Below are 15706 nucleotides of genomic sequence, written 5' to 3' on the forward strand. Positions count from 1 at the left end.
TTACAATTTTTTTATTTGGGTCTGTGAGAATGGGAGGGGGTATGGAATTCCCAATACCTAAGGTATACAATTGGTATTGGGAAAACAATGGACAAAATAACTCGTTCATAGAAGACAGAAAAGTTTCTAAATCTACATAATATAATAAATTTGAAGAAACAGGAAAGGTAGCAAAAAAGATTGCTCCGATTTTTTTTTATCCGTTAACAACATTAAAAAAAACGTTTTAGGGAAAAGATATAAGCACACTGGCAATATTTTATGTAAATGTCATTTAATTTTGTCCATGGTCTGTCATGTCGGTGTAGGTTCATTTATGGTCATGTCATATTGACACAATTGACAACTGTTCATGTTTTGCGCTTACGGATAAAATATCTTAAGATCACAAGTAAAACGTTAATTTATAATATTTTTTTCAATAAACCGTCGTTGTATAACCTGACCATTAACAATAATAAGGCGTGCTTGGATTTCCCGTTACGAAATAATTGTTTTAACCTAAAAACTATGCATATTGACGATGTTGATAAGTTTTCCGTTGGCGGATTCTCTAGTAAATGGTGGCAAGAGATATACAATAGGGTTATCGGCGGTGTGGTGTTTATTGAAGACAGCTTAGCAGAGTGTTTGCACTGGGATGGAGGCATTTTCAACCTGACTGACGCGGGAGCGCTGTGTGTGAAGTGGCTGTCTCCATTTGAAGTAAGATTATTACACTATCATTAGTCATATTTAACCAAGGGGGGAAATAATTGCATGTTTAATAGAGGTAATAGTACCCTTAACACTAATCCTTTACAGATTTATTCTGTCTGAAACAGCTTTCTCCAATTGCTAGTTTGCTGTGATATTATATTTTCGATCTTTTATTTTTTTCATATTTTCGATAGAATTCTGGAACTTTACCAATGTTAATTTAGTGGTATATAAGGTATGTTTACAAGCAATGTCAAAAAGTGCTGTAGAGGTGGTAAGAGTTGTAGCTAAGTATACCTAATAACCAAGTTGTATGTAAAATAGGTGACATGAGTACATGGCGACAAAGTATACGGTTTCCATAGTATGATTTTGACATTGTGTGTGTGCATTTTTTTAATCATTATTTTCAAAATAGCAATGAATAGTAATCGATTTGGTTAGAGCAACTTTTAATTTTAGATATATTGTTAAATTCTGAATCAGAATATTATGGATAAGAAATGTACAAACCAATAGTCATTGGCGAATAATGGTTTAATACATTCATTTGTTTCTTCTGTCAACTTTGTGCTAAAATTGCACACTTATTAAATTTATTCACACGCATTAAAAGTATTACAGACAAAGTCGCTAGACCAAACACCCATATAAAGTAAGGTTCTAAGTTCAAATTCTAGATGTACCAATAACGTATTTTATTAACATTTTGTTTTCTAATATATTTTTTGATAAATTGACTAAGCTTAGCCAAGTCCTGTTTTAACTCAACCATTTTAACTCGACCATTTCAACTCTCTTTAAATTTGTTTGTTACGTTCCGGTTCCAGTTCAAAATGGTCACCGTATTGGACACTTTTATACTGCCAGAGTTCGCATGATCGTGGTTCCTAGTGCGAGCTGACAAATCGGAATAATCAATATTATTGTACTTAACGTCCTGAAAAAACTTTTAAAAATGAATTGTCGTTGAGATTGCTACATTTCTTTAGACAAATTGTGTAATTCTTTATTTGAAATAAAAAAAATAATAACACTATAAAGTTTATGTTTAGAATGGGAGCAAGGACCAGAAGAAGGCTATATTCATCAGCCGAGGAACGAGAACCAATCTAGAAACCATTAAGGAAATACTTAGAAACAGCAACTTCATCAACTGTATACTGGTAGTCACAACCTCTATGGAAGTTATCAGTTCAGAAACGAATGGAATTACACAAACGGAACTCGAGGAGAAAATCACTAGTTGGATTGGGAGAAAGGTAATTTCAATCATGCCCTATATTTTAATATAATATATTGACTTGAAAAATACTCAAAAAAGTCTATATTCTTAATATCCACTGAAGAGATTAATTGATATAAGAATGTTGTTGGCATGTCTAGTGTGTACGAAGTAAGGTCAATTTTCCCTTACTTCTGCTGAAATTGGTCAAATATGAAAATTCTTTCAGATTGTTGAAAGGCTTGTTACCAATGTGGGACTTCTGTTTTACCATCAGGTTGATTGTAAGGTCCCTGTGATTTACGGTGCTTTCCAATCTGTAAATCCGTGTTCAGTAGATATGGGGAGATGTTGATTAAAAATTCGAGTAGTTACACAATGATTTCTATTTTATTTGTGAGAATTATTTTTTAAAACACAATAAGTGTGACTGGTAGGGATGAACGCTAAGATGGGAATGATTTTGGTTCGTCATAATCGACGGTAATCAGAGGTTCCACGTATTATTCCGCGAGCCAGTGTTGGGAAATATTAATGTAGTCCCACAAGATATTACATTTTATCAGACATTCCATTTTATGGACCTATTTAAGCTGCATAGTAAATTGGCAAAATAATTGTTCAACAGACATAATGTTGCCAAAAGTTCCTTTTAACATTATTTAACTGTTTCATTTCAGCCCTGTGCTGTTGAAATTTTTTTCGCCCCAATATTCGCGGTGACGGTGACAAACGGGATATTCACCACCCCGGCCTATTCGCAACTATTCCCCAAGTTCGGAAGTGCGCTGTATTCGGAAAGTGCCGCCAACGTGGACTTGCATACTCTGCCGCTGGATGACAAGAACGAGGTTAGACGATTGGCGTCCAGCCTCAACAGTCTGCTAGAGCATATGAATGTGAAGGATGACGTGTTCTTTATGGGGACTTTTAGCTCCATTATGGCGGGAGTGTTGGAGCATTTACCGGCTGCGGCGTTGAGAAGAAAAGTAGGTGAACTTTATCTTTTTCTTCTTTTGTTTTCTTTTCCTATCGGAGGTTCACTATCAACCATATTATCAATATACGAAAGGTGGCATTGGTACATACTACCAACAAAACGAACAAGATCGTTGTCATTTCCATCATGAGTTATGGAGCTTTGTAATATCTACAATTTCAGTTCTCCATGAAAAAACAAGATGTCATTTTTAAACTTATCGCTTAGTTTAAATTGAAGAAAGCAATGGTAAATGTGTTACTTTATCATCTTAACTGTGTGATAAGTATTACATACATCCGCTCAAAGATTTTTCTGTTTAATTTTATAGAATGCTTCCGTCAACGCTTCTGTAGTCCTAATCGACAGAACGGTAGATTTATGTGGAGTGACATCCCACAACTCAGAAGGCTTGCTGGATAAGATGATGAGTATTTTGCCCAGATTTCCAGGACATTCCGTAGACATTGCGGTAGATATGTCACCTTTGTGTGAAGCCATTGTGTAAGTATTATAATAATTTTTGTAATTATGCCATTTAAATTCTCAATTATTGATTTTCATTATTATTATCGGTGATGTTAACTTAGATAGTTGTGACTGTCACCAATCATCTTCACTCCTTCCAGTTTCTTCCCTTTAGTGACACCATTGCGCCATTTTCTTTTTTTCAGGACTTCTGTAGTCGAAGATATACATCTGTGTCCGGGTTGCATTTCACACCCGCATAAGAAACCCAGTGTGGAAATACTAAATCAGCTGGTAAATAAAACGCAGCCTGAAGTAATGCTCGGGTTATACAATAAATTGAGTGGGATAAATACTACTACACCAACAAGATTGCCACCCAGAGTAACTGCGCAAAATTTGGAAAAACTAATTAACAACTTGAAGGGTTTGTACCTATTTTATTGAATTAATATTTTAATTTGTTTGGACTACAACCCAAGTACCTAATTATTTTGCAGTTCCTACCTCAAAAGCCGTACAATATATATATTTTAAATGTTCCATATTTGAATTAGTTAGGGAAAAATTAATGTGAGATGGCGATAGCAGAGAAGAGAAAAACTACTCCTGTCAGATAGAATAATGGAGGGAATTTTAAACTAGATATTGAATTGATATTTACTGCAGAGAAAATGAACACAATACTCATAAATAATTTGATTTCTAGGTAAGTATGATGTTATTGAAGATAACAGTGAATTGTTGCAACAGACGCTTGCAGTCATTCAGACCCTGAAATCACCTAAGATGCAGGAAACTGAACTTCTGATATCTCTGGAAAAACAAATTTTACAGAACTTGTCAACTAGTCGAGATTCGACAAGTGTATTAACTCAGGTAAGAACAATAATTGGCTTAGTTTTATTTTAGAATTAACCACAACAATCATTATGTATATTGTTGTTATATTACAATAAAATCCAAATAATGGCAATATCTCCGAATGAATCCGAAAACTAAAAATTATTTTTGAAAGGTGATGAAATATGCTTTCAAGTTTTGAAATATTAAAATTTTGAATGCAAACATAAAAAAGTTTTTTGTTAACAAAATGTGTTAAAAACACATTTTGTTAGATAAATGTGTTATAAACATTACTGTCACCACGCTTTTTTGTTTCTTATAAAAATAATTAATGAAAAATGGTTTCATAGAGGTGCACATTTTAATTCTTCTGTGGTTAACTTTTAGATTTGAATATAAAGCGCGGTGTTTTATCTTTCTAACACCGTTGAGATCATATTTCTCACGATTTCTACGAGACCTGGATATATGAGCTGTTCTCAAAAGCGAATAAATCAGACTGAAGGGTTAACCTCTCAGAAAAAGACTTTTATTTACTTTGTGTTCCTTTGCGAACTGTCAAAACGTGAAAATTTTTGTGTTATTCACGAGTTTTGTTAAAAGCTTCATAACTCACATTTTGGGAAACGTAGCCTCATTCTAAAAAATGTTTTGGAAAGATTATGAAATTCACTATCGTATTGTTTTGTTATACGTAAATATTTGCGTTTCTAAATATACATTTTCTGAAAACGTCAAAAATATGTAAAAATCGCTGACCATTATTTCAAAGCTGTGAAAAATGTACTTTTTTCTGAGTATCATAAAGAAATAACACTTTATATATTGAAGAAATATAATTAAAAACTATTAGTCACCTCAAAATATTAACCGTCCAAACTAAAATATTTTTAATAAATTATTTAGAAACGCAATAAATTATGAACGAACAAGATGACAGATCCAATCGACTTATTATCTTGTATTAAGACTGATGTCCCAAATTAGTAGGAAGGCTAAGATAGCTGAGAAGCCATACTGTGGAATCTGCAGATATTGTCATTTGATAGATAATGCACCTCTACATTCCATAGATATTCTTGAATACAGACGCGTAGCGTTATTCATTATCGATACTCTGTTTTTTAAATCATGGCAATCCGTATACTAGTGATGGAAATAATGCTTGATATGTCTTTTTTCCTAGGACTAAAACAGTTAAATAAAGTGCATAATTCTTATAACCGAATGCTTGACCTAGTATTTTCTAGTGACTTAAGTACAGTGGTAGAACAATCGGATGAATTGTTGTTACCTTTAGACCAACACCATCCCGCGTTAGATATTATTATCACAAATGAGTCTAGAAAATTGCAGAAATTAAAAACTTCATCGTACAATTTTTAAAAAGCTGACTACCCAAATATAATTGATTATCTTGACCATATAGACTGGTCATTTCTAGAAGATGAAAACAATATTGTGAATCAAGTCCAACAATTTTATTCAATCCTAAACACTTCAAAAGAACGTCATGTTCCAAAAGTTAATTTTATTGCATCCCTTTACCCTACATGGTTTTCAAAAGAATTAAAAGAATTGATTTATACTAAAAAACAAACTCACCGAATATATAAGCAATCTAGAAACGTCGATGATTATATAATGTTTACTAACATAAGAAAGCAGTGCAAAGAATTGTCTAAAAAATGTTATAATGATTATATTAGTTTAATAGAAATGGAGGTTCATGATAATGTTAAAAAATTGTGGAACTTTTCTAATGCTCAGCGTAAAAATGATGGTAGTTTACCAAATATTATGTATCTGAATAACAATTGTGCGGATAATAATACCGAAGGCATTGTCAATCTTTTTGCAGATTTATTCAAAAGTGTTTATGATGATAATATTACCGATAATGAAATCCCAAATGATATATCACTTGAAGAATCACTTAACCTAAACCATTGTTTTATTGAAATAAACGCTATAGAAAAGGCTATAAAAGCATTAGATATTAATAAATCCGCTGGACCGGATGGTTTCCCTCCAATATATTTAAAATCTTGTGTTCGCAGTTTGACTTATCCATTATTTTTACTATTTAATAAGTCTTTGTCGTCAGGGTGTTTTCCAAAACAGTGGAAAAAAAGCTATCTTACGCCTATTCATAAAAAGGGAGATAAAAGCGATGTATCGAACTACAGACCAATATGTATATTGTCCGCCATTCCCAAACTATTTGAATCGTTAGTCCTAGATGTAATATGTAAACAAATTAATAATATTATTGTACCCAACCAGCATGGCTTTATCACAGGTAAATCCACCCTAAGTAACTTGATCATATACGAAAATTACATAACTGATTCTCTTGCCTTGAAGCATCAAGTGGATTCAATATATACTGATTTTTCCAAAGCATTTGACAAAGTTAGGCGACATATCCTTGTACAAAAATTAAGTATGTTGGGTATCAAGGGTAATCTGTTAAGTTGGATTGAAAGTTATCTTAGTAAAAGAGAGCTATGTGTCAAAATAAAATCTGTGGAATCTTACATTTTCGAAGCCACAAGTGGGGTCCCTCAGGGGTCTCACCTGGGACCAATTCTTTTTTTGTTATTTATTAATGATATTGTTAGCATATTTAAAGATGTAGAAGTTCTTCTTTTCGCAGATGATTTGAAAATATATAAAACAATACGCAGTTTAGACGATTGTTATACTTTGCAACTTAATTTAAATAAACTATATCGTTGGTGCATCATCAACTCTCTGTTTCTTAATATTAAAAAATGTCAGGTCATTCGTTTTTGTAAAATACGAAATCATACAATTTATGAATATTCGCTTAATAATGTAAAATTGACAGCTGTCACTCAAATCAGGGACTTGGGTGTTATATTTGATGAACAGTTAACATTCAATCCGCATATAAATGAAATCACAAATAAAGCCCTAAAAATGCTTGGGTTTATATGTAGAACCGCATGTGACTTCAAGTCACTAGAATGTTTGAACACACTGTACACATCTTTAGTAAGAAGTCAAGTAGAGTATAATTCGCCTATTTGGTCCCCGTTTTATAAAGTACATTCCAACAATATTGAAAGGGTACAACACAAATTTTTAAGATTTATTAACTTTAAACTAAATATTCCAATCCAAAATATAAATTATATCCAACTCATGCATCAACTAAATTTGATTACGCTATCAGATAGGCGAATTATCTCCGACCTTGTTCTACTAAATAAAATTATTAATTATAGAATCGACAGCCCTGAAATTCTTGCCACAATAAAATTATTTGTACCTTCCAAAAATACGAGACAAAATTCCACCTTTTTCTGTAACAATTTCAAATCTAATTATCATGCGCACATATCGTTAAATCGAATACAAAATTTTGGTAATAAATTTGGTAATGTTGTTGATATATTTAGAGATTCCGTAGCAGTGCTCAAACGAAATCTACATAAACACTTTGCTGATATGTATGACTTCTCCACTCCATAGTAAAAAACCCATTTTTTAGCTTCTGTTTTTTCACTCTTTTCTTTTATGACTTCTTTTATGACTTTTTAACTTTAATATATATGTTTTAACTTTACAAATTAATATTGTAATTTAAATAACAATTCGAATATGATTTTAAGTCCCTATAAATGCTGATTAATTTCAATCCATTTATTTTTCTAAGTAAGTAAAAAAAGAAAAAAAAAACTGTTCTCCATAATGGTATTCTGTATTATTTGTAAAACATTTATGTACTACAGATATAATAACTATTTTATTTATATATGTACGTAAACTTTTCAATGTCACATAGTTAATGTAATAACACTAATAACAATGTATGTAAAAGCCCAATGGGCGTTTAAATAAATAAATAAATAAATCGATTTTTGTAAAATCTCGCGGGTTTACGTGAAAAGACGTTCTAATGTCTTGACCGCTATTATCATATTTACGTCTTTTGACGTTCTAATGTTCTGAGTGGTTAAGGAAAATTATTATGAGTCTATGCTTGGGATCGGTGAATGATTTCAGGACTAAATGTTACTGCTTTTATCGATGCAATCCATTGTACAGAGTGGCAGGAAGAATTTTTTCATTTTAAGTAATGCTGAATACACCTATTTTTAGCAGCTTCGTCTGTTCTTTTTTCTCTTACAACGTTCCTCAATATCCAGTGTGTTATACGTAGTACCATATCATGTAAAAAAACTTGTTTAGTTATTGATTTTTCTGCATGATGTACATGATTCTTCAATAAATATTAATCTTTTAGATCAGCAATATAATCAAAGTCCGCAAGCAACGTGGATTATCTCTGGAGCGTTTGCTCTGCCTGCTTGTGTATCTGTACTCCACTGCTGGCTGTGACGTTATGTTCTCTGAGGCCCAAGAGAAGCAACTGCATGAAGCCTTGAGGAACGCACTGCTGGAAGACAAAGACCTTCTATCTCTGAACTACGAGGATAGAGAAAGCATCACCACTGAAGAGGGATGCAGAGCATTTGCATCGAAAATTATAGAAAGGTTAAAGGATGTGGCTCTAGCGAGGCAAATGATTGTCAGGTGCGAAGATCAAATTTTGTATAACTTTTATAATTTAATACATTATCTTGTATTAAGACTGATGTCCCAAATTAGTAGGAAGGCTAAGATAGCTGAGAATTCATACTGTGGAATCTGCAGACATTGTCTTTTGACTTTATTATTTGTTCTTTAATTCATTTGTCATTTCCTTGAAATTTTTTACTGGCAATATATCAACTCGGCTATATTAACGTCTCACCATGCCTTTTTTACTGGCAATATATCCACTTGGCTGTATTAACGTCTCACCTTGACTTTTTCACTGGCAATATATTAACTTGGCTATATTAACGTCTCACCTTGACTTTTTCACTGGCAATATATCAACTTGGCCATATTAACGTCTCGCCATGACTTTTTTTACTGGCAATATATCAACTCACCTATATTAACGTCTCACCATGAATTTACTGCCAATCAGTGGCGGCTCTTGACTTTTTGGTGTCCTAGAGTGATAATATTATTAAAAATGGCACTTCTGATGTTGTTTTGGCTGAATATTTTTTTTTGTATGAAGAGTTTTAGGAAATTTGTGTGTCGTACGGATTTCCTAAAAATATTCATACAAAAAATCGATTTTTCGAAAAAAAAAAAATATATATTTTCTGCTATAACAACATCAACTCGCCTACATTAACGTCTCCCCATGCCTTTTTTTACTGGCAATATATCCACTTGGCTATATTAATGTCTCACCATAACTTTTCTTCTGACTTTCATTAATTTCCAGAATAAAGTCTTTCCGATGGAATTTTTATAGGACTTAACGGTACTGCCTAATAGTGTCTGCTTTGAAATGCTTAGCTTGTGTGTATACTAGGGTCAGTAAAGATTGACAAACTAAAGAATGCCCTTTACTCTTTGCTTAGCTTTGCTTTGAATTGTGATTTTTTCCAATTGACCCCGCCTCCTGATATCGGTTTCTGCGCATCTAGCATCAAGCGCATTCATTCTCTTGTTTGCCAGACTATAAATGATGGAAGTTTGCTATCTTCTCGATCTCTATCGCAGAGATGTATTTCCTATAATTAGTTCAGCTGGTTTATACGGTTTTTGTGTATTTTCAGATACAAATCTGTCATCAAAGTGACGGACGAAATCTCCCCGACTGAGTATAAGGGTATTTTACAGCAGTTGGTTTACGACATGGTGGACGTTGAAAGACCTGAGATGCCAGACCTCAAGTGCCGGACTGATGGACTCAAGGGGTTTTTGAGGAGTGGACTAAAGTAAGACACATCTTTTATCAAATGAAAATCAAAATTTACCATAATATGTAGTGATTTTATTTTCGTAATTTAAAAATATATATTTTCTATAGCTTGTCCCCATTAGCCCAGTGATCACATTAGAGTTCCAACTCATATAGAGTGTAGGTAGCTACCTGTTATATCTTACTTGCTACCTACTGGCCACCTGATAATCACTACCTTACCTAACCTAACCTAACCATCCACTACTTGCCAGACAAACACAAGAAATGCCAACAACGCTGAATCTTAATGTTAACTAATGAGAATGAGGGTAAGTGAGGGAGAACTTGGCTGTTCAATTCATTTGATTTAATAGCAATTTACTGAGATTTTTTTACATGTAAGTTAATAATGTCAGCAACCTTTATGTTGCCTCTAATGCATTTATTTGTTGTTCTATCTCGCAAGATAAATATAAATTGATAACACACTTGTTTTACATACTATTGCCGCTTATTAAAATATTATTCAATATGGGTGATTTGAACGGAGATTTTGACACCTCAGAAATTGATTATGAACGTACTCACAATTTTGAAAACTGGTCCAATAAACATGTATTAGGAAATAATAATATAACTGCCATTAACCTAAATATTCAAGCCTATCCAAAATATCGGGATACTTTCCTCCTAATTATTTCTAGTTCCTTGCGAAATATTGACTTAATCATGCTATGTGAAACGTCGATAAATGAAAACAATGTAAACCTCTACAAAATATCGGGTTTTAACTCTCACGATTTTTGTCGTACAAAAAGATCGGGAGGCGAAATTATTGTATACGTGAAGGATCATCTTACATTCGAAAAAATAAATATAGTAACAACTAAATTTGAATACGTTTATGGACCTATTTCTATCTACAAACATAAACATATACATCTATTGGCAATGTATAGACCACCAAACTTATACATAAAATTATTTTTCCATCAGCTGGAAACTATATTGGGCAATATTGACATTAAATAATCCATTTTAATACTTGGTGATATGAACATAAACATATTAAATGATCTCGAACCGATAGTAATCCAATATGAAAACCTAATGGCTCACTTCAAAATGGTTAAAACTATAAACAATGTGACACGAAAAGCAGTATTGTCAAACTATGTAACTATGTTCAAGCGTATGTGAAACAAAAATAGCTGACCACTACCTAATTGCAACGACGATTTATTTCTCTACCTACGATAAAATTATTTCAGACAAATCGTACATCGAGTACTATACTGCACTCTCCGAAAAAAAGGTTGAACTATTTATCTCAATCACCGATTGTAATGAAATGCTAAAATTATCAGAACCAAACGCTTGGTAATAAGAAATTAAATCAAAATTTTTAAAAAATTATGAAATAAGTAGCTTCACAAAATTAAAAACTAAAAACCATTGGAATTACCAAAAAAATTGGATGAATACTTTAGTTTTTTTAATTAGCTTCATTGAAAATATGCAAACACGAGACACACTTTGAAGAAATGGAAAAACTCACCTAACAACAAAAAATATGAAATCGATTTCAAGAAATACAGAAATAAACTAATATTAAACACAAAAAATATATTATAACAATAAATTTAATCACTGTTTCAAAAACATTAAAAAAACATGGAATGAAATTAATAAAATTTTAGGAAGGAAAGATAAATCCGGTTGTGATGAAGTCATATCAAAATATTTCTTAAAGTCTAAATCGACAGATGTAGTGACAGAAAATTTTGCAGACTTCTTTGATGAGGGAGTAAATAAGTTACCACATGAATGTAATGTCCGAGCGTCTGAATACATGCAGGAATATTTACCTCATTCAATGTACCTACCAAGAGCAAATGCAAAGCAAATTGAATTAATTATTGGAGGTATGAAAAATTCAAAGACACCAGGCGTGGATTAAATTCATATGTATGATTTAAAAAAAAACATCTAAAATTACTTAGTCCTGTAATTACCCACTTAATTAACAGAATAATTGACACGAGCCACATTCCTGATGAATTAAAATATAGCGTAGTAAGGCCTATCTTTAAAAATGGAAATCACTCCTTAACCTTTTGAACGCGTTAATTTGCTCCGTTTTATCTATACCTGTACGCGGTACGTGTTTTCAAATACCTACGCACGCAATTAAATGTCAAATTATAGCATTCTGGCATGATTAATGGACTATATAGACAGAACAGATTATTCTCCACAATATGATAACAAATCCTCATGTGTCAACACTCTTGGATGTTTCTAAAAACAAAAACATAAAATTTCATACAAAGACGTACCGTATATTTTGAATGTGGTCCCGCCATGTGTGTACTTAGGCCACTGCGTTGATAGACACAAGTGGGACACCATGAGCACTTATCATTTTTTGTTATGAAAACTTTTTCTAAAATTGGACACTTAAATTTTATGTAACTTAATATAATAACAAAATTGAACTAACGCCATCCGTTGACAAAATTGTAAACTATGGCACTCGAAGGCGTAAAGAGGCTCACAATGAAATACAATTTTATTTTCGAGAAATTCTTGTAGATGTCAGCATCGTGATAGTTGTACGAATGTTCAAGCGAGCGGGAAATAAATTTATGTCAAAAGACCGCTGGAATATCGGCATTCAAAGTTTCCGTATCAACTGTTGATACAGCCGCGTGTGAGTATGAACTTTTTGCCGTAACAACAGTTGATACGGCTGCGTGCAAAGAGTTAATAAATAGTTACAGGCCGATTTTCATACTACCTGCATTAGAAAATTTTTTAGAAAAATATATGACATAAATTTAGATAAATATTATTGATACCAGTATGGTATTTAAAAAAAAAAAAAGTTGTAATAAACTCTAAACAACATCTACTGGTTAGTATGGCTATGCTCAATTATGATATTTCTTCAATTTGTATGACTATTTAACAGTCTTATTTAGTAGCAATCTCTCTCTTTCAGTATCCTCATGAGTACCGCCACCAAGAAGACCAACGCTGCATCCAAGCACCCCTTCGACAACCCCTTGGTCATCTTCTTCATAGTGGGAGGCACCACAGCTGAGGAGTGTCGGAAACTGCACCAGGCTGTCATCACCAGTGGCACGGATACCAACGTTCTGATTGGATCAACCGCCATCGTCAACCCAATTGAAACGATGCGGCAAGCATTGTTTCTGGCATAGATTTCATAATCTAATCTAGCAATCTACCTCTCACACGGCACATTGTGACACAATATACGTGTTTTAGTGGAACTTTACGGATCATATAATATGCGACATCCGCGTACGGAGATGGCCACCGACGAATCATAATATGCGATAGCCGCCTAAATAAGGTTAAGTATGGTAGAATCTCACTAATCAGGTACTTCCAATAAGCCGGCACTATCTGAGTCGGGGATTACCCTGAAGTTTGATTGCGAGAGAAAAATATGAGGTCTTAAAGTCAAATAACATTATTTACAAAAAACACACCAACAATTCGAGGGATTGAAGTCAAAGTTATGTACAAAAAAATTGTCAATATTAATTATTATTCATATCTTTTTCCATAGATAATGTTATTTGACTTTAAGGTCTAGAATTATTTGCGTAGTTTTTGTACAAAACATTATTTGACTTTAAGTTCTAGAATTATTTGTATATTTTTTGTAGATAACATTGTTTGACTTTACCCTCGAATAGATAAGAGATAATTTTGGTAAACAATCGAAACACATTATGTTTTGTTGGTACCCATAATACTTTGCCAATTCGTCAAAATTCATAAGCAGGGAATACATAATATCTTATAAAATGAAAGCATGACTATCCAGTTTTTTGTTTTCTGTAATCCAGTACCATCATGTTTCATGTAGTGACAGATTAGTGAGATTCTGAATATTATAATTATTTTGTAAATATTTTTCTTTATATTAAGAACAAACCAACTGATATGCGTTAAGGGATGTGTGAATGTAGATGAAGCAAGTTATTTATCAGGACCACAATGTCTAGTATGTACCTTCACATCTCTGCCTTTACCTTTTACGGCAGGGCATGTGCGAAACGATTTTTGTCAGCTTCATAAATATTTCCATTAAACTAATACGCTACACTGGCTACCAATGCTTGCTACTGTCTTAAATTTTTTTGTTGATAACTTTCTGTACTTGCTAATTTATCTGTATAAATAAAAATATAAAGATTTCTTTGTTCAAAATCTTAAATCTCCAAAAGTTCTTCACTGATTGCTTTGAAATTTTGACACAACTTTGCATTTGAATATGCGTGTGTTTTTAGATATCTATATTATATAAATGTCACCTATGACAGGTCAAATAATGCTTTTTTAGAAAAATAATGCCATCTGTTGGACAAACATGCTTTGTTTGAAAACAGTGCCATCTGTTAGAAATATATGATTTTTTTTAAACAGCGCCATTTATTGGACGTAAAAACAACGCGCTCTATTGTTTCTCTATCTGCACAGACAGACTGAGCCACAGCAACGCGAGGGGGGAAACAGTTAGTAATATATAATTAAGTATTATGTATTAGAGATGGGCGAAGCGGCTCAGTTGAGGGAGCCGGTTCACTGGGTCCCGTTCACCTGAAAGATCCGCTTCAGTGAACCGGCTCGATTGAACCCCCCCCCCCCCCCTCCCCCACCATAAATAAAATAAAAATAAAGTTCTTCGCGATAAAATAATACATACGTGTAGTCGTCGATATTATACAATGGTACAGATATTGAAATCGACCTGTGTTCTACACTCTACAGTGTCCTAAGATGTTTAAGATTCGCTAGTGAAATTTATTTCAATTGTACATTGCGACCGAATTCAAATTGGATCGTTTATTATACAATGTTTTATTTTTATGTTTTGGTGAAATTAAAAGTATTTACTATTTTTTTTTTGGTAAACTAATGTTTAAGACAAGATTTTTTATGCATAGCACAAAGGGTAACAATTATTTTATAAGCAATAATTATTAGCCTGAAACACTAGTATATATTGAATTATTTCGCGGATAAGAGATAAGCCGGCATAGCTTAGTGGTCAGAGCTGTCGACCGGAAATCGAAAGGACACGGGTTCAAGTCCCGTTGGCGTCATGTATCTTTTATCAGGAGATTTTTCAATGTGGATGAGTGTTTTAGGCTAATAATTATTGCTTATAAAATAAAAGTATTTAAACATGAAACCATGAGATTTCATTTTTCTTTTATAAAAGTTGCATTCAAAATATTTTTAGGGTTTTATGATTTTTCATAACAGGTTGCGTCTGACAAAGCTCCCTCCGGAAGAATGAGCTGAAAAGATAAATGCTTTAAAGGTCATTTCTCAGGACTGCGCTTCGTCAGATGGGACCTTGCTATCGCGAGGAAACAGTCAGACATTTTTGCTTCTTTGGGAATATTATATATTTCGAAGACAAAATTTTTGCCCAGAAAAATCGATCTATATATCGTATATTTATGATTACATTCAAAGGGGATTCCCAATATTATTGGAATACCCTTTTATTAGAATGAAAAAATGAAATCGAGAAATCTTTTGTTTTGTTAGGTTTTTGGTACAAAACGTCAAACTTCAATCGTACGGTAATCGTTGAATCACGTTTCTTATCGCTTTTTAGTTTTTTTTACCCGGAAAACATAATTACGAACTTTATAAT

At 32.9% G+C, this 15706-nt stretch overlaps 2 protein-coding genes across 6 annotated transcripts in view; one reads left to right on the plus strand and one right to left on the minus strand.

The window, feature by feature from the left end:
• LOC149420286 (scoloptoxin SSD14-like) overlaps positions 1–15706 on the minus strand; it is a 101853-nt gene that overhangs the window by 6498 nt on the left and 79649 nt on the right. The gene's annotated exons all lie outside the window — the stretch shown is intronic.
• Positions 326–15054, plus strand: LOC149420287 (sec1 family domain-containing protein 2-like). The gene is made up of 9 exons (XM_089636575.1): positions 326–705; positions 1755–1961; positions 2605–2913; positions 3235–3407; positions 3578–3798; positions 4081–4250; positions 8494–8783; positions 9872–10033; positions 13004–15054. The coding sequence occupies exons 1-9, from the start codon at positions 511–513 to the stop codon at positions 13224–13226; spliced, it is 1950 nt and encodes a 649-aa protein (XP_089492701.1). The 5' UTR covers positions 326–510; the 3' UTR covers positions 13227–15054.

The sequence above is a fragment of the Hesperophylax consimilis genome, chromosome 10 (genome assembly GCF_061612785.1).
Source record: "Hesperophylax consimilis isolate HC1 chromosome 10, BYU_Hcon_1.0, whole genome shotgun sequence".
Classification (NCBI taxonomy): Eukaryota; Metazoa; Arthropoda; class Insecta; order Trichoptera; family Limnephilidae; genus Hesperophylax; species Hesperophylax consimilis.

Coding starts and splice junctions, on each gene's coding strand:
- LOC149420287 (XM_089636575.1), top strand. CDS start 511: ATGCATATTGACGATGTTGATAAGTTTTCCGTTGGCGGATTCTCTAGT. Junction 3,799..4,080: donor ACTAATTAACAACTTGAAGG/GTTTGTACCTAT, acceptor TTTGATTTCTAG/GTAAGTATGATGTTATTGAA. Junction 4,251..8,493: donor CGACAAGTGTATTAACTCAG/GTAAGAACAATA, acceptor TTAATCTTTTAG/ATCAGCAATATAATCAAAGT.